The following is an 18357-nucleotide window of genomic DNA, read 5'->3' on the forward strand; positions in this document are numbered from 1 at the left end:
CTTTCTCCAAGGGATCTTCCTGACCCAGGGATAGAACCCAGGTCTCCCGCAGTGCAGGTGGATTCTTTACTGTCTGAGCCACCACTTAACATTGTTAGCTATATAAGTAAAATATTGGGTTAAAGAGTAAATGCATGAGTAAATGTAGTGACCTAAGGAAAAATCTCCCCACTCCTGCTTTTCACTCAACCTAGGAAAAACTATAGTGGAAACTTTCCCCTATCCTGGGAATATTTATTTCTATTTCTCAGTCTTTGGCCACGAGTTTCTTTTTCTCCTGTTTTTGTTCTCCTACTAGCAGGAACATCAGAAATGTTGTAGGAGCTTCCAAGTTCCTACAGGGAAAAGACTTCATCAGTGCTTGATGGTGAGAAGGAAGAGTCAGTCGAATTCTGTTTCCATTCTCCATCCCTCTCTTCCTTTTCCTTCCTGTGGGGGAAACAAAAAAGACATTTGCAAAAATTGGCTCAAAATTTCACTGTGATCTCTTCAAAGGTTTCCCTAGAATCTTGATAAGTATTGAAAGAAAAAGTTTACAAATCAGCCAAAATACTGGCAATAGCAAATAACTGAAGCAGAGTGCTGAACACATGGCAATGACTCCCTCATTCATCTTCTAAGTATTGACTGAGGATCTGCTGGGTGCTAAGCCCTGGAGGGAAAAAAAGTCATCTAGGGCAGTATTCCTGACCTCAAGGACAAATCTCAATTTATGGACAAGCAAATCTGTGACTAGAATATGCTATGTTCTGTGGTATGTGATTAGGAAAGCACAGGACAATACCCTGAGTGGGTAAATCAGGGAAGACTTCCTGGAGGTGATGTCTGAGCTGGGTTTTAAGGGTTACTGAAGGGTTAGCTAGATTAAGTAGTAGGGTGAAAAGCTGTAAACTGAAAGGGTGGGGGAGGGATAGAATGGGAGTTTGGGATTAGCAGATATAAACTATTATACATAAAATGAATAAATGACAAAGTTTTACTGTACAGCACAGGGGACTATATTCAATATCCTGAGACAAACTGTAGTGGAAAGAATATAAAAAAGAATTTATTTTTATGTATAACTGAATCACTTTTCTGTACAGCAGAAATTAACACAACATTGTAAATCAACTATACTTCAATTAAAAAAAAGAAGTAATTGAAAGATAGTCATGTCTGAGGGAATAATAATAATATTGGTGAATTAGATTAGTTGGCTTTTTGTATTTCTGAGAATCTAATCTGGATAGCAGAAAGACTGCTAATGAGTCACCATTGAATTTACAGGAGTCCGTGGCTCAAACAGGTGGGCCTCAAGCTAAACTATTATTTTTAAAATGTGAAGGAAGGAAGGAAAATTTCCTTCCCAGTCTGAAGTAAAATTTCACCTAGAAGGTTGAAAGTTTTCCTTCATTAAATTTCTCAAATCATTATGCTTTGGTTTCTTTACCTCTGAAATGGAGAGTATAACACCATCTATCTGTGGTAGAGATGGTTATTTAACAACTCATCCACTCTTACATTAAGATGGTAATGTACCCAGATTTAAAAAACAAACAACTAATTTCCCAGTCTCCTTTGAAGCTAACATCACCGTGTGACTAATATCTGGCCCTTGAAATAAATTGGTAATGTTATATGATATTTCCAAGGAGGTTATTAAAAAGGGAGAAGTTAAAAGAAATTGACTACACATGGGCATGAGGGATCTTTCTAGGGTGATGAAAAAGTTCTAAAGCTAAATTGCAGTAATTGTTGCAAATCTCTGTAAATTTACTAAAATCACTGAATTGCACTGGCAAAGTGGGCAAATGTTACGGTAAGTTGTACCTCATTAATATTATAAAATCATAATCATTTTTATTTTAACAAAAGAACATTTTAAATATTTTAAAACAATATTTATTAAAAAGAAAGAAATTGCTGTAGCCACGCATTCACGTTCTAGCAATGAGATGTAAGTGGAAATGTTGTTTGGGACTTCTGGAAATGCTCCTTAAAAGAGAATGTGGCTATAGATTAAAAGTAAATGAATGAAGAAAAATACACCATGCTAATACTGATCAAAAGAGAGCAAGGGTAACTATACTAATTTCAGACAGAGCAGATTCAAAAGCAAAAAAAGTTATCAGGGATAAAGAAGGACATTATATAATGATAAAGTGGTCAGTTCTCCAAGAAGACATAACAATTCTTACTGTATATGCTCCTAATGAAGCAGCATCAAGCTACACAAGGGAAAAACTGCTTGAAAACAAGGACAAATAGGTGACTCCACTATCATAGTCAGAAACTTCCACACTCCTCTAATGGGAAATGGACAGATCCAGCAGGCAGGTAATCGGTAAGGACATACTTGAGCTCAACAATACCATAATCAACTGGATGTAATTGACATCTGTAGACTGCATCACCCCAAACAGCAGATTATACAGTCTCTGAAAGCTCACACGTAACATTCACCAAGACAGACCAAATTCTGGGCCAAAAAAATATACCTAAACAAATCTGAAAAAAGATAAATCACATTATGCCTACTCTCAGACCAAGATGGAATCAAACTGGAAATCAATAGCAGAGAGAGAGAGCTGGAAAATCCCCAAATACTTGGAGATTAAACAACATACTTCTAAACAACACATAGGTCAAAGAAAACTCAAGAGAAATTGCTATAAAACTCATCAAATCCTCCTGGGTTTGGACACACAGTTTCGAGGGCAGGCACCTACTGTGTCCTCACTTCACCTGGCAAACGGTAAGTCTCTTCTTTTCTACTTCATCCAAAACTCTGTCTCTGGGGTTCGATTTGGCACTGGTGTTCAGAAGCTGAGCTTTCAGCATCACGATCAGAGACTTTTATGAGGCTTAGTTTATGGAGGCTGGGAAAGGGTGTCTCTCTTTCTTTCAGGTCATACACTATAAGGACATAGGCTTGGGGCTGTTCTTGATGCTCTTTCTTTCAAGGGCAATTCAGTTCAGTTGCTCAGTTGTGTCTGACTCTTTGTGACCCCATGAACCGCAGCACGCTAGGCCTCCCTGTCCATCACCAACTCCCAGAGTTTACCCAAACTCATGTCCACTGAGTCGGGTGATGCCATCCAACCATCTCATCCTCTGTCATCCCCTTCTCCTCCTGCCCTCAATCTTTCCCAGCATCAGGGTCTTTTCTTTTAAGGGCAGAAGTAGCTTGAAAAGCAAGCCAGCACACAGGAACAGAAGGTCATAAAAGAAAGGGAGACGACTTCCCTGGTGATCCAGTGGACAAGAATCTGCCTGCCAATATACGTGACTCCTGTTGGATCTCTGGTCCAGGAAGATCTCACATGCCTCAGGGCAACTAAGCCCGACAGCCAAGAGCCACAACTATCACAAGTACTGAGCCGCCCCCTACCCCTGCGTTCTAGAGCCTGCAAGCACCGCAACTAATGAATCCCATGTGCCCTAGAGCCCAGGCTCTGTAACAAAAGAAGCCACCACAGTGAGAAGCCCTTGCCCTGCAATGAAGAGTAGCCCTACTCACTGCAACTAGAGAAAGCCCACGTGCAGCAACAAAGACCCAGTAAAGCCTACCTAAATAAATTAAAAATTTTTTTTAAAGAAACAAAGAAAAGGAAAGAATCTGTAAAAGTCTTTGAGCCCTCAGGTCTATCATACCTGCAGCCAGTCTGTCTGTGGCCTTTCCAGTTACAAAAACCATGAGATTTTCCTTCCACTCAAGCCGGTTTGAGTTGGTTTTGTGGCACTTGCAAGCTAAGACCTCTGACTCAAACAGTTCATAAAGTACAAGGATTTGGCATAGAGGATGTACAAGGTCATTGGTAGCCCTTACAGTTACCATTAATATTAAAAAAAATAAAGTGAGAATTGAGTGATTAACACATAAAAGTGAGTGGACTTTTATAATATAAAAATATTATATATATATATATCTTTCCATGTATTAAGAATTCCTACAATGTTCACATTTCTACTTTTCCTATGGCCTTTGTTCAAACAAACCTCAAAATAAACTCAGTCTCCTTCTGATAAATTCTTCTGGATTTCTTTTCAGGAGTATCCTCAAAGAGGGTTGAAGCCTGGATGAACGTGTGGTTTGCCTTTTTTTTGTCTTTTGCTCTTTGATCAATATTCTTCACCTCCCTGTGGGAAAATCACAAAGATACATGGAAGAAGACTAAAGAGTCAGCATTATCTTTTTACTCTTTACTCTGTCTTCACATTAAAAAGTGGCAGATATTTACAAATTCACTCATTACATCTGTCAAGAGCAACTGACTGAAGCAGAAAGTTAGCCACACAGCAGCAACTCAATCACCAAGCTCCTGCTCTGTACTGGGAGTCATACGGCCCTGGGGGGTACAAAGAAATGAGACATTGTCCCTGCCTCAGCAGAATGTACTCAAATTAAGAAGACAGGTGAGGAAAACCAACCATCTGAGAGAAAGCTGAAGCATGAACTTGAGGCGAGCGGAATTCAATTTGGGGTTCTGCCATTTGCTGTATGTCCTTGAGCAAGTTACTTAACCTCTCCTTGCTAGTGTACTGATCTCAACATGGTAATAATAGAACCGAGTATAATGTTGAGGGTAAATTGAGTTACGTAGGTCACGCGATTAGCACAGGGCCTGGTAGTAATACACAGGAAGTGCTCAGTAAATGTCAGTTTCTGCTGCTGCTATTATGATAGGATAAGATTTTCAGTGGAATTGGGAAGTATACCAGCTGACCTTTGAAAAGTGAGTAGACCTCTATTCAATGAAGAAACAAGTTATGGACATTCAAGGTAGTCAAAATAGCAATAAAAATATATTCAAGTGAATTAAGATGGTGTCATATACTTCTCTGCTGCTATGGAATAGATGTAAAAAGACTGGTCGTAGGAAACTACTGTTGACCTTGGCCTGAACCGGTGGTTATTCCAACGTCTTACCCCAAGTCAAAAGAAAAAAATCATGTTGACACAACATTCTCACTTTTGGCATCCTTTTTTCCTAACCTTCTGAAGCCAGCTTCTGCTTGCAGTAGAGAGGGAAACAAGCAGCAAACCGCACTTGTCTTCGTTGTGATGACATTTTCTAACAGGAAAGCTTGGACATAAATCCTTGATAGTATTTTCTACTGGAGAAAGGAAAGGGCAACCCACTCCACTATTCTTGCCTGGAAGATTCCATGGACAGAGGAGCCTGGCGGGCTACAGTCCATGGGGTCACAAAGAATCAGACATGACTGAACAACTGAGCAGTATTTCCTATATTGTCATTTCTTGGGATTTTGAAGCCTATACATCTCTTGTTGTTGAGTTGCTAAGTCATGTCCAACAATTTTGTGATCCCACGGACTGTAGCATGTTAGACTCCTCTGTCCATGGGATTTCCCAAGCAAGAATACTGGAGAGGGTTGCCATTTTCTTCTCCAATACCTGTCTTAGGTGCCTATTTTCCACTAGTAAGAGCATCTTTAGCTTGTATGACAGGGTCATATGTCGAAACATTTCATAAAATTCTGCAAAGGGTGTTTTGAATTGCGGGTGCTTGGCCCCCATACAAGTCTAAGGGTCACGGCTCTGACTCACAAGGAAACGAAGTTCTGCAGCAGCGACTGATCCCGCTCTTTCATTGCAGCTCCAACTGCATGTGCTAACTAGGTTCCTCCTCCACCTAGAGCAGAGATCCCTGCAAGACAGCTCCTGGACTGCCTTTTCTTTCTTTGTATATTTATTTACTTTATTTTTATTTATTTGTTTGTCTGTCTTGGGTCCTAGCTGTGGCACGTGTGCTCAGTAGTTGCGGCACACAGGCTTAGTAGCTCTGAGGCATGTGGGATCTTAGTTCCCTGACCAGGGGTCAAATCTGCATCCCCTGCACAGCAAGGCAGATTTTAAGCCACTGGACACCGGGGAAGTCCCTGGATTGCCTTTTCTAAGGAACACTGCTCTAGGCCTCCCCAGTAGCAAACTTTCCAACTCCAAGACCTGGTGCTGCTTTGGATCCTGCAGTTTTCGGGGAATGAGGTCACATGTATTACCTCTGCTGCTGCTGCTGCTGCTAAGTCATTTCAGTCGTGTCCGACTCTGTGATGGCAGCCCACCAGGCTCCCCCGTCCCTGGGATTCTCCAGGCAAGAACACTGGAGTGGGTTTGTATGACCTCTAAGAGCCGTCATTTGCTGAGCACTTCCTGTGAGCCAGGTACCAACCTAGACATCTCCTTTAACCCACACAACTACTCTGTTAGTAGTGTCTTTGCTTTACAGAATGGGTATCCAAGACTCACATGAGCTAAATGATGGACCTAATTCATAGAGAGGGTGAGACAGAGCTGTGCCTGCAGCTTCAGTCTGTCCACCTTCAATCCCAGTGCTCCAAATGGATATGCCACATTACAGATGCTGTGCTCAGTCACTCAGTCATGTACGACTCTGCAACCCCGTGGACTGCAGCCTGCCAGCCTCCTCTGTCCTTGGGAATTCTCCAGGTGAGAATACTAGAGTGGGTTGCCACGCCCTCCCTCCAGGGGATCTTCCCAGGCCAGGGATCGAACGCAGGTCTCCCACAGTGCAGGTGGATTCTTTACTGCCTGAGCCACAAGGGAGGCACATTAGGGGAACAAGTGGTAACTGACATCCCCGAAGAGTCCTAGCCCACCTACAACTACTATTCCACACGGGCATTTGTCACCTTCCATTATTGTTATGGAATAACAATAAAGAGTGTTCAAAAATTTAAACATATATAAAAATAAAGTTGTATAATTGACATCATTTACCCATTATCTTGCTTCAAAAGTTATCAATATGAAGTCAATCTTGATTCATCTATTATCTCCTTTGTTTCCCTGTCCCCATGCCAAGTGGGTTAATTTAAGGCAAATCTTAGACACTGTGTCATTCCAGCCATAAATACTTCATGATATATCTAAGACACAACTCTTTAAAATATAACTACAAAGTTATTGTAATATCTTTAAGAAAGGAACACTCTAATAAAAGAAATTTCTTAATATCACTTAAAACCAGGTCAATGTTCAAATTTCCCCAGTTATCTCATAATTGAGATAATTATCTCAACTGGTTGACTTAAGTCCAGATCCAAACAATGTTTTGATTAATATATCTCTCCAGTGTCTTCTAAACAACAACAGCTCCTCCTCCCTCCTCTTCTATTTTCCTTGCTTTTTATGTGTTGAGGAAACTGGTCTATCCAGTTTATTTGTCCTATAGAATTTCCTATTCTAGATTCACCAATTGCACCCCTGGAGATACAGATATATGTGCCCAGGAAAAAAGACTGGCTGGATTTATAGAAAAATATTGGCAATGTGAATGTGTACCTGTAGGTGTTTTTCCAGGTTCTTTGTTTTCATTGTGAATAAATGTTTTTGTAGTCAGGAAAAAAAATAACTTGTAAAAAAAAAGACCTGGTCTCTGTTATTGTGGAATTTACATTCTGAACGCACGGGTTACAGGGCTGGACCCCAGTTACAAATTAGCGTGACATGCTGCAATAGACAAATGCTGAAACCACGGCTCTTTCCCTCAAAGGCCCCTTAAATACCTGAGGAAGTTGTCCTGCAGCTCCTTCAGGTACTCGTCAAAGTAATTCCACTCACTCAAGTGAAGCCAGTGCAGCTGGTGAAAGTTTTCCCTCCGCTTCTTCATGTTGCTCAGTGTCAGGTTGATGACCTCAGCATAGGTCAGGGTAGACTCAGTGGCTTTAATGTCAAGGAAAACCCCACACTGTCACTTGGTATTGACTCAGCTTTGTTGGTGGGATATGTCCAGGGCATGGGGAGGAAGGAGGTGAGATGCCCGAGTGGGGAAACTGACCTGCTTCTAGAAATCTGAGAAGGAAACCCTCCATGGCCTTGATCGTGGCCTGCTTGGGAAAGAAAAAGCCTAACCTCTCCATGGCTCGGCCACTCTCCCATCTTTAATAAAGTCCTTCTCCCCTCCTGCTGATGGAAGGGCTGTGTGCTATGCTCAGTCGGTAAGCTGTGTCTGATCCTTTGCAACCCCATGGACTGTAGCCCGCCAGGCTCCTCTGTCCATGGCATTTCCCAGGCAAGAATACTGGAGCAGGTTGCCATTTCCTTCTCCAGGGGATCTTCCTCACCCAGGGGCTGAACCCACATCTCTTGTGTCTCATGCATAAGCAGGCAGATTTATTTTTTACCACTGCATCACCTAGGAAGCTCCTGGAAGGCCTAGAAGTGCTTATTTTAGACTCCCATCTAAAATTCTTACTCTATTACCAAGTGGTGAATAGAAAGGGATTCCAACTTTCCTTTCCTTTCAGGCCCAATTCTGATTCCCTATCTCATGTTTGTATTAATATGGTGAAAACTTCTCTCTACCTTCCCCTCCCTTCCACCCCTTCTGAACTGGTCAGAATCTCAGCTACACTCATCACGAGCTGTGGGACATCAGACAATGTATGCCACCCTCTGTGCCTCCATTGCCATATCTATAAAATAGGGATAATAATACCTACCTCAGATGCTGTTAATGATAATAATGTGGTTACTACTTTTTTTAGTACCAGCTCTATGCCATTTAATCCTGGTCACAACACTATTGATTCGGTGTGACTATCCTCATTTTAGGAATGAGTTGATTAAGATACTGAGCTTAGAGTTGAAGGTGCGCACATGAGATCTTGAAGCCAGTGGGCTATTGAACTGGGACTCAAATCCAGGGGTGGGTATCCCCAACCTAGGCTCTTTCTACCTCACTACACTGTCCTTACAGAGGACAGTGATGAGGTGATGTGAGGGAAAGCATTTTATAAATAACAAAGTACTGTGCCAACAGGTAGCATTCACTCAATCACTTGTTACCTGCCAGGCGCTATACCTGTTCTCTACATTACAACCCTATGAGGCAGGTACTGTTATCCCCATTTTATAGGTGAAAAAATGAGGCTCAGAGAGAAGCTGGAATTTGTCTAAGATCACTCAGCTGGTAAGCAGTTGAGTTGGTTCCTGAATCCGGGTCTATTTGATCCCATGTTCTGACCCTCTATGGAAATTGCTAAGACTAAGACGCCAACACATATCACACCTGTTTTCTGAAGATATGGGTTTTGACCATATCTTTAGGATAAATGTCAATGGGGCCAGGAATTTGCTAATGGGTCTTGCGGAAGGGTGTGTGTGTGTGAGGAGGATGCTAGAAGAAACACACACCTAGACACCAAAATTCCTGATCAATATATACAGTGGGGTCAGTGGGCATCTGGGTGGCATTAGTAAATTGCAAAGTATGTTACAGTCCCTAAGTAGCCCATTCTTTATGGTAGATAGGAAGAGATTTTGCACACAGGGAAATCTGACTTGCCCAGGGTCCCCCACAGCATGAGGCAGGTTTTGAATTAAAATGAGCAAGATTCTGACCCATAGGCATGTATCAGTGGTCACCCTTGATAGGTCCCTACTATGTGTCAGGTGCTGTGCTAAGGGTTAGATGTGTCTTTCTTCACCCTTGCTTCAGGGTAGGGGAAGCAGGGATCTGGAGTGATGTGTGTCTAACCCACCATGGAAAGGATATGGGATGGTCTTGGTTCTTTCTCTTCTGACCATCAACAGATCTTGGCCATGCTGCTGCAGGGTGGAGTAGTTCAGGAGGAAGTACACAATCAGAGGACTCTTCCCATAAATGTTGAAGAGGTTTGGAGTCAGCGGAGGGCTTTTGCAGGCAGGGTAAGACTGAGTAGGAAAGAGAGAGGAGTAAAATAAAGGATATTGTCATTTTTACAGTATGTATTAAGAAATGTAAAAGTACCCATATCTTTTATCTAGGAACTCATTTTAGGATGCTACCCTAAGGAAAATTACCCACAAGCAAAAAAGACTTAGGCACTACGATGTTTACTGCAGTGATAATTACTACAGCAGAAGATTGGAATTATCTAAATGTTCAAGGAGATGTTGATAATCTCTACCCAAAGGAATAGTATGCCACTATTAAAATGTTTACTAAGAGTTGGCACTAAAATACAGTTTCAGATGCAATAGTGATTTTAAAAATCAAGATACAAAATTAGGTAGATAATATTATGTATATTGTATAAAATAAATATAATTATATGAAATAAATCAACCAAAAAAAGATAGATGAGAGACTAGAAGCCTAGTTCCTAAAATGTCAGCAACTCACTCAGCAAATAGATAGTGGGTGACTACCATGTATACACACTGATCTAGACACTGGCATATCAGCCAATAACAGGACACATTCCAGCCCTAAAGGGCTTGTATTATAGTTGAGAGAAAAACAATAAACTAAACAACAAGTAAGAGAGTACATGATACTATGGAATAATAAGGGCTTCAGGTAAGAATCAAGCAGATCAAGGGGTGTGGGAGGTGGTATGGGAGACTGGGGAGGAGAGGAATCTTTTCCATGGAGTGGTCAGGGAGGGCTGCCTTGAGCAGGAGTGATCCTGGCAGACCCTGAACAACGGAAGGAAGATCTGTGCGATGTTCCAGGCAAGGGGGACAGCAAGTGCAAGAGAACCCCCAGACAGACAGGAGCTTGCTGTGGCTGAGGGATGGAAAATAGGCCCGCATGGCTCAAAAGAGAACAAATGATGACGCTGAAGAAGGAGCGGGGTCTCCGGGCCACGGAAAGGAGCTAGAATTTTCTAAGTGTGGCTGAAGCCATCGGGAAGGTTTTGAGCTGGGTTACAACATGATCTGATTAATTTTTTTCTAAAGCTCCCTTTAACTGATGTGTGGAGAAATGACTGCAGCGGGCGAGCATGGAGACAAGAAGAGCCCTTAGGAGACCTCTACAGTGGTTTGGTTAGTGCTGGGGCTGGGGCTGGGTAGTTGGGAGGGAGGTGAGAAGTGATGGGATTTGTGATTATACTGTAAAAGCAGAGTTGGCAGGATTTATTAACGGAGTCAAAGTAGGTATGAGAAAGAGGGGAGTCAAGGATGACTCTAAAGGGTTAGGTGCCAGGTGCCCAGCTGGGAAAGTCTGGGGAAGAAAAGGTTGACAGAGTAGAACAATCCAGAGGTTTGTTTGGGATGTTCTGTATTTGAGATGCTGAATAGAGGTCAGGAAAGAGAACTGGCAGGGGCTGACAGTGATTTGTTTCCTTTCCTTATATTCCTCTGCCTGTTCTCCAAAATGTCTGTAGTGATCGTGTACTACTTTTGTTATTTTTTTAAACAAGTTTTATTTTGAAGAAGTGGTTATAATTTAACCAGACAAAAATTCTGTCTCTTGAATAAACGCTGTAGCAGCACCTAACCACATTATTCTCTAATCCTATTTACTTTGTTTTATTTTACTTTACTTTTTAATTAAAAAAACACAGGTATTTATTTACTAAATATTTATTTGGCTGCACCAGGTCTTAGTTACGGTGTGCTCTCTTAGTTTAGTTGCAGCATATGGGATCTTTTTTTAGCTGTCACATGTGGGATCTTTAGCTGCAGCACGTGGAATCTAGTTCCCCAACCAGGGACCAGACCTGGGCCACCACACTCCCCCCCCCCCGCCCCCCGGCATTTGGAGGGTGAAGTCTTAGCCACTGGACCACCAGGGAAGTCCCTAATCCTATTCATTTTCATTGCTTAATGAGATTTCCTTTATCTATAGCAGGCTCTGGAGAAGGCAATGGCACCCCACTCCAGTACTCTTGCCTGGAAAATCCCATGGACGGAGGAGCCTGGTAGGCTGCAGTCCAGGGGGTCGCGAAGAGTCAGACACGACTGAGCGACCTCACTTTCACTTTTCACTTTCATGCATTGGAGAAGGAAATGGCAACCTACTCCAGTATTCTTGCCTAGAGAATCCCAGGGATGGGGGAGCCTGGTGGGCTTCCGTCTATGGGGTCGCACAGAGTCGGACATGACTGAAGCGACTTAGCAGCATAGCAGGCTCTCTCCACCTTGGCACTTAGCCATTTGGGGCCAAATAATCCTTTGCTGTGGGAGACTGTTCTGGGCACTGTAGAAGGCTGAGCGGCATCCTTGGTCTCCACGGAATAGATACTAGTAGTACTTTGCCCCCACACCCAGCTGTGACAACCAGAAATCCCTCCAGACATGGCCAAATGTCTCCTGGGGGGCAAAACTGCCCCCAGTTGGGAATCACTACTCTTTAGCAAGATCCTACTGGTATCACAGAAACTTGGGAGTCAGAAGGGAACTCATAGATCATTTAGTCCCATAATTCCTAAAGCCCCATCTCCCAGTGAGGGCCAGTCTGTGCCATTATGAAACAGCAACCCAGTATTCCAGTAATCTTGCCTGGAGAATCCCATGGACAGAGGAGCCTGGTGGGCTACAGTCCATAGGGTCACAAGCAACTTCACACACATGCACACTTATTTGGCTGTGCTGGGTCTTTGTTTCCGCATGCTCTGAGCATCAGTTTCCTCACTAATCAACTAAAGATTAGCAGGAGTAATTGTTTCAAAGGATTGTGACAGTAAAGTAAAATACACCGTATGCACAGGTTTAGTATGGTGGTGCTGGTGGCTTAGTTGCTAAGTCATGTCCGACTCCTGCAATGCCACGGACAGTAGCTTGCCAGGCACCTCTATCCATGAGATTCTCCAAGCAAGAATACTGGAGCGGGCTGCCATTTCCTTCTCCACAGGTTTAGTACAATGCCTGACATATAGTAAGTGTTTATTACATGTTATTTATCATCACTACCTGAGATAAACCTCATCAGACCACCAGGACCTAGTAATTACTGTCCACATTTTATAGAGTAGGAAACAGAGGCCCAGGGTTCTCTTTCCATTACACCCAGGCTCCTGAGTTTCAAGCAAATAATTTAAATCTGGAGAAATCCAGGCTAAATGCTCACTCAAACTTGTGCCCGCTTCAGTCAGTAATTATCTGCAGGAGATTTCCTTACTGTATTAACCGAGTCTACTATCCGAAACACCCCAGTTTTTACTCTGCCATTTTCACAGACCTAAACTCTCCAGCCAGAACTCCTAGCACCTTTTAAGCCATCTCTACTATGAAACTTGCAATCACGTGCTCACCTGCTTAGGAAGCATACTCTCAAGTTCTCTTGCGGCTGATATCCTCTTGACTTGTTTTGTGGGTCTCCTCAAAACCGGAGTCTGATAGGTATGCTCTGTCAGTACAATATTAGCAAAAAATGATCAATAGAATTGTCAGCTAGGATGAGAAAAGCAAACAAGAATTTAAATGACTGTGGATTTTTCGTCAGACCATTGAGACCAGAGGCTGTGGAACAACATTGAAAAGTACAGAAAGAAGAGAACCGTCAACCCAGAATTCTATATCCAGAAAAAATATCCTTCAAAAATGAAGGTGAAATAAAGACATTATCAGAAGAAAGAAAACCAAGAGAACTAATTGCCAGCAGGCCTATTTTAAATGGAGGATTTTTTTTGGTGGAGGGAGGGGATGTAAGAAGGAAAATGATTCCAGAGGGAAACCTGGAACTTCAGAAATGAAGGAAAAGCAACAGAAACTGTAAATTCCTGGTTATCTATTGTAAGTACAATACATACAGTAATATAGAATATAAACAATAAATATATAATATATATTGTAAACATATCTGGTTGTATATAGTAAATATAATACTGTATTTTTCTCCTCTTAACATTCTGTAAAATACGTATGATGATCACTTTAGAATGCTGTATGGCAGTTCCTCAAAATCTTAAACATAAGACCCAGCAATTCCACCCCTGGTGTACATATATCCAAGAGAAATGAAAACATATATCTACATAAAACATTTGCATATGAATGTTCACAGCAGCATTATTTATAATAGTTACAAAGTACAAATAACTCAAACAGAAAAAAATAAAATCACTATATCTAAAACAGTTGTGGAATGCTTGGTGTTCAGAAGAAACTCTGTAACATTTTTCATATTAGAAAAAGGCGTTTCATTTCTACTCAGTTCAAAATATTTTCTAATTTCCTTCAATTCTTCCTCTTTGACTCATAAGTCTACATTAATTGAATATATATGTAGATTTGGGGGACTTGCAAAGTCTCCCACAAATATTTAGCTCTATTTGGAACCCCCTCTATACCTCTCAATGAGTGGTCCCCAAGTTTGAGGGTTTTTAAATGGTTTTACTGAGATATAATTTACATACCTCTTTGCACCTCCCTTTCTCCATCAAGAAAAAAGATTGCTTAACTTTTCAAATACTGATGACGTGTGAAATAATCTAGGATGATACTTCAGAGTTATGTTCTAACACAGTTTTCTTAGGTTCTGTATTTGTCTATTTGGCATCCATTAATTACAGGGCCAAACTAATGACCAAAGTTGTCTACATCTCCTGCATGAACCAGAGGCCATATCTGACTCTCATAGTTCAGTTCAGTTCAGTTGCTCAGTCGTGTCCGACTTTTTGTGACCCCATGCACGCCAGGCTTCCCTGTCCATCACCAACTCCCAGAGCTTACTCAAATTCATGTCTATCAAGTCAGTGATGCCATCCAACCATCTCATCCTCTGTCATCCCCTTCTCTTCGTGCTTTCAATCTTAGCCAGCATCAGGGTCTTTCCCAATGAGTCAGTTCTTCACTCAGATGGCCAAAGTATTGGAGTTTCAACTTCAGCATCAATCCTTCCAATGAATATTCAGGACTGATTTCCTTTAGGATGGACTGGTTGGATCTCCTTGCAGGCCAAGGGACTCTCAAGAGTCTCCTCCAATACCACAGTTCAAAAGTGTCAATTCTTTGATGCTCAGCTTTCTTTATAGTCCAACTCTCACATCCATACATGACTACTGGAAAACCATAGCTTTGACAAGATGGACCTTTGTTGGCAAAGTAATGTCTCTGCTTTTTAATATGTTGTCTAGGTTGGTCATAGCTTTTCTTCCAAGGAGCAAGCATCTAACTCTCATACCAAGCCAATATTTCTCCTGACTTAAATCATCCCGGTCCAGGTGTCAGACAATTAGAGACAGTCTTTATGCCCTAAAGCCCACCAGAATTATTCAATATAGCCAATCCTATGCTGTTTAAACTGTCATATCTGGCCTTTTCTAAGGAAATTCCAGTAAAGGCTGTGGCCTATGCCTTCCCCTTACTCCCTTCTGCCGCCTGACAACACTGGAGCTTCCTCCTATAACCCTGATTGGCAAGCTATGCCTCCCATTTCTAGGACTGAGAACATCAAGTTTCTTTTAATGGCACTGACCTATGTAGTCACTTAGTCACCTTTGTGTTGGGCTGGCCAAAAGGTTCATTTAGGTTTTTCTACACTATCTTACAGAAAAACCCAAATGAACTTTTTGGCCCACTCAATAAATTAACACCCAGGCACAAACAGGTTTATAACTCGATAAATTCTGTTTTCTGATGGGGGAGAGGAGCAGCAATCATCTCTCAGGTTTCTTTTTCCAGTGCTGTCAATCTCTCTTCCCCACAGATATCAACACTGTGCTGAACTCACTATCACAAAAGTGGAACTTAATGAGTGATAACCGAACTGAAAAGACAGTTATGTCTTCTCATAAGATGTTACCTACTTCCAAGACCCAAGGCTAGAACCATAAGTGTAAATGAGGACAGCAGATTAGGTTTTTAAAAAAAACAACAAGAAACTAGGGTTTTGAAGATAATAACTAAATCAAAAGCCTACATTTCCCCTTTAGGTGGTTAATGTACCTTTTGGGCCATCCACTGAATTTTTCTGGGCAGAACTGGCTCTCTCATTGGTTGAATTCATATCAGCAGACTCCAGGAGAGAGAGAACACACAAAAAAAATCACAGAAGAACAAATTTAGTAAAACTGGTAGTGAGAGGAATACAAAAAGTATACATGCAATTTCTCAGGTATCTTTCCTTGTTCTCAGCAAAGGTACGTAAGGGAGACCTTTCAGGCAGAGCTCAACAACTCAGCCCTCCATCCTGGGAGCATGGGGGAAAGAGATGTAGAAAACATGTGAGCTGGGGTTTGAGGCAAACTGGGGTTCTAGTCTCTGCCCTGTCACAGTGGCCCGTGATCTTGGGCAAGTCAATGAATGTCTTGATTGCCTGGTTTCCTCACGCGGTTCTTAAGGGGATTAAGTCAGCTAATGAACGCAGAGCGCAGTTGTCGCTCATGCTTGAAGTGCTCTCTGCAGACACGGCATGGTTGTTTATGCAATCACTCACCACATCTCCTTCAGAAGACATTTCATTGAGCAACTACTAATGTGTCTGGCATTGAGCCAAACCTGAAACCTAGTCCCTGCTGAGAGGAGCTATGAGTCTAGCCAGGACGATAATAGGAAACCACAGTTATGCTAAGGTAATTGGAAAGTACCACATATTTGTTACAGAAGTAATATAACTCGGGATTAGGTTTGCACACGAGTGACAGAGACTTGAAATGAATAGTGATTCTATTAGTAGCAATGTCTCTCCCATATAACAGTCTGAAGGTAGGCAATTCAGGGTTTATACATTATTTCTCCTGTGATAAATCTTAAGGACTCTGACTTCTTCTAGCTCTGTTCCACTTTTCCTAAGATAGGACCTTTATTCTTAGGGTCCAAGATGGCAACTAGAGCTCCAGTCATCACATTCGCATTCCAAGCAGCAGAACAGAGAAAAGGACAAAGAGATGAAGGAATCTTCCTTTTTTCCTAGGAAGACTCCCAGAAACTGCCACATGGCACATCTGTTTATATCTTATTTACTGGATCTTAGTCACATGGCTACACATGGATGGAAGGAAGGTAAGGAAATGTAACCTTTTCTTTACAGGTTTCTCTCTTTTTAAAAAATTACGTTATGTGTGTTACGTATTTGACTGCACCTGTTCTTAGCTGCAGCATGTGGGATCTTTAGTTCCTGCATGTGGGATCTAGTTTCCTGATCAAGGATTGAAACCTGGCTCCCCTGCATTAGGAATGCAGAGTTTTAGCCACTGGACCACTTGGGAAGTCTCTCTCTTTTCTACAGGGGGAGGAAACAACAAATATTGGGAAATAGCTGATAATCTGTCACAAGCAATACCAGCAGAGTATTCTAGGAAGCCCCAGTGGGAATGCTTGATTCTGTTTGGGGCAGAGCTGGAGGGCTTCCAAGGAAAGAAGACATTTTCATTCTGTCTTTAAAGATGAGTAGGAGTTTGGCAGTCTTAAACAGATGGCCCACCAAGTGGCAGACAAACAGCCCTCCAGCCTCAACAATCATCACTTTGCTTTTACATAAATATGATATTTGAATGGGAAGAAGAAAGCTAAAAGGACTTCCCATCCACCATGCAGCTGGTTGTCCAACAGCAGCTGCGTTTTACAGTGTCGAAGTGGTTACTTGGATTTGTTAGAGAAAAGACACTCGCAGAGCTCAGTGAAGCATCACACTCATTGATTACAGGCTTCAGAGAGCTCTGTCATGGAGCGGACGATAGTCACAAGGAGATGGACTTGGTTGAAGTCATTAGACCTTCGCATTTGTTGGAGAGGCAGTAGGATGATGCAGAAAGAGCTCAGATTAATAGCTTTCTATGTCAGCTGAAGTTAGTCATGTGGCCTGGGGCAAGTTTTCACCAGTTTCAGTCTATTTCTCCTTTTGTTAGATAAAGATAATAATGACCTACCATGCAGGGATGCTATAAACGCTAGGATAGGATACACACAGAAAATTTGCACATGGTGGACTCTCCAAATTATCTTCCCACCCACTCTCATGTGTTCTGCTCAGCAACCGCCTCTCTGAGCATGTGAGGCACTGTTGTTGGGATGGGGGCGTAAATTAAGACCCCTCTGGGACCCCTTTCCCACCGCAGCACAGTGGAGATGGGACCGTTCCGCCCTGTCACCCTGCCACTCAGATTCTGCACACTGAAGGCTTAGCTGTGATGGAACAGAGCAGCAGGGAGACCAGCTTTTGAGCCACTGTTCACACTCGATCCTGGGATGCCCAGAAATGTCTGCGAGAGACGTGGGCTTGGCAGATCTGGTATCAGCAGGTACAGGAATGAGCGTCAGGAATTTGGGTCATTATTGTTAAATGACCCTTATGTACCTCTGCTCTGGAACTTGAGGAAATTTTGGTTAAAATGAGAAACCATTCTGACAGGACATGGCTAGACAACAATTTATGGGATGGCACCTCTCCCTGGATTGAATCTTTAAGAATTAGTACCAATCATGGGCTTCCCCGGTGGTCCAGTGGTTAAGAATCTGCCTGCCAATACAAGGGACATGGGTTCGATTCCTGGTCCAGGAAGAACCCACATGCTGCAGAGCAACTACACCCGTGCACCACAACTATTAAACCTGTGCTCTAGAGCCTGGGATCCGCAGCTACTGAAGCCCTTGAGCCCGGAGCCTGTGCTCCACAACAAGAGGAGTCCCAGTTCGCAGCAATTAGAGAAAGCCTGTGAGCAACAAAAACCCAATGCAGC

At 42.3% G+C, this 18357-nt stretch overlaps 1 protein-coding gene across 1 annotated transcript in view; it reads right to left on the minus strand.

Moving 5' to 3' along the window:
• Positions 217 to 18357, minus strand: part of FAM227A (family with sequence similarity 227 member A) — a 49157-nt gene continuing 31016 nt past the window's right edge. Inside the window, exons 12-17 of the mRNA XM_018049071.1 lie at positions 15626 to 15719; positions 12991 to 13085; positions 9525 to 9682; positions 7534 to 7686; positions 3982 to 4122; positions 217 to 429 (exon numbers count right to left, since the gene is read on the minus strand). Coding sequence (XP_017904560.1) covers positions 336 to 429; positions 3982 to 4122; positions 7534 to 7686; positions 9525 to 9682; positions 12991 to 13085; positions 15626 to 15719 — 735 coding nt within the window. The 3' untranslated portion in view covers positions 217 to 335. The remainder of the gene's footprint in view (positions 430 to 3981; positions 4123 to 7533; positions 7687 to 9524; positions 9683 to 12990; positions 13086 to 15625; positions 15720 to 18357) is intronic.

The sequence above is a fragment of the Capra hircus genome, chromosome 5 (assembly GCF_001704415.2).
Source record: "Capra hircus breed San Clemente chromosome 5, ASM170441v1, whole genome shotgun sequence".
Taxonomy (NCBI): domain Eukaryota; kingdom Metazoa; phylum Chordata; class Mammalia; order Artiodactyla; family Bovidae; genus Capra; species Capra hircus.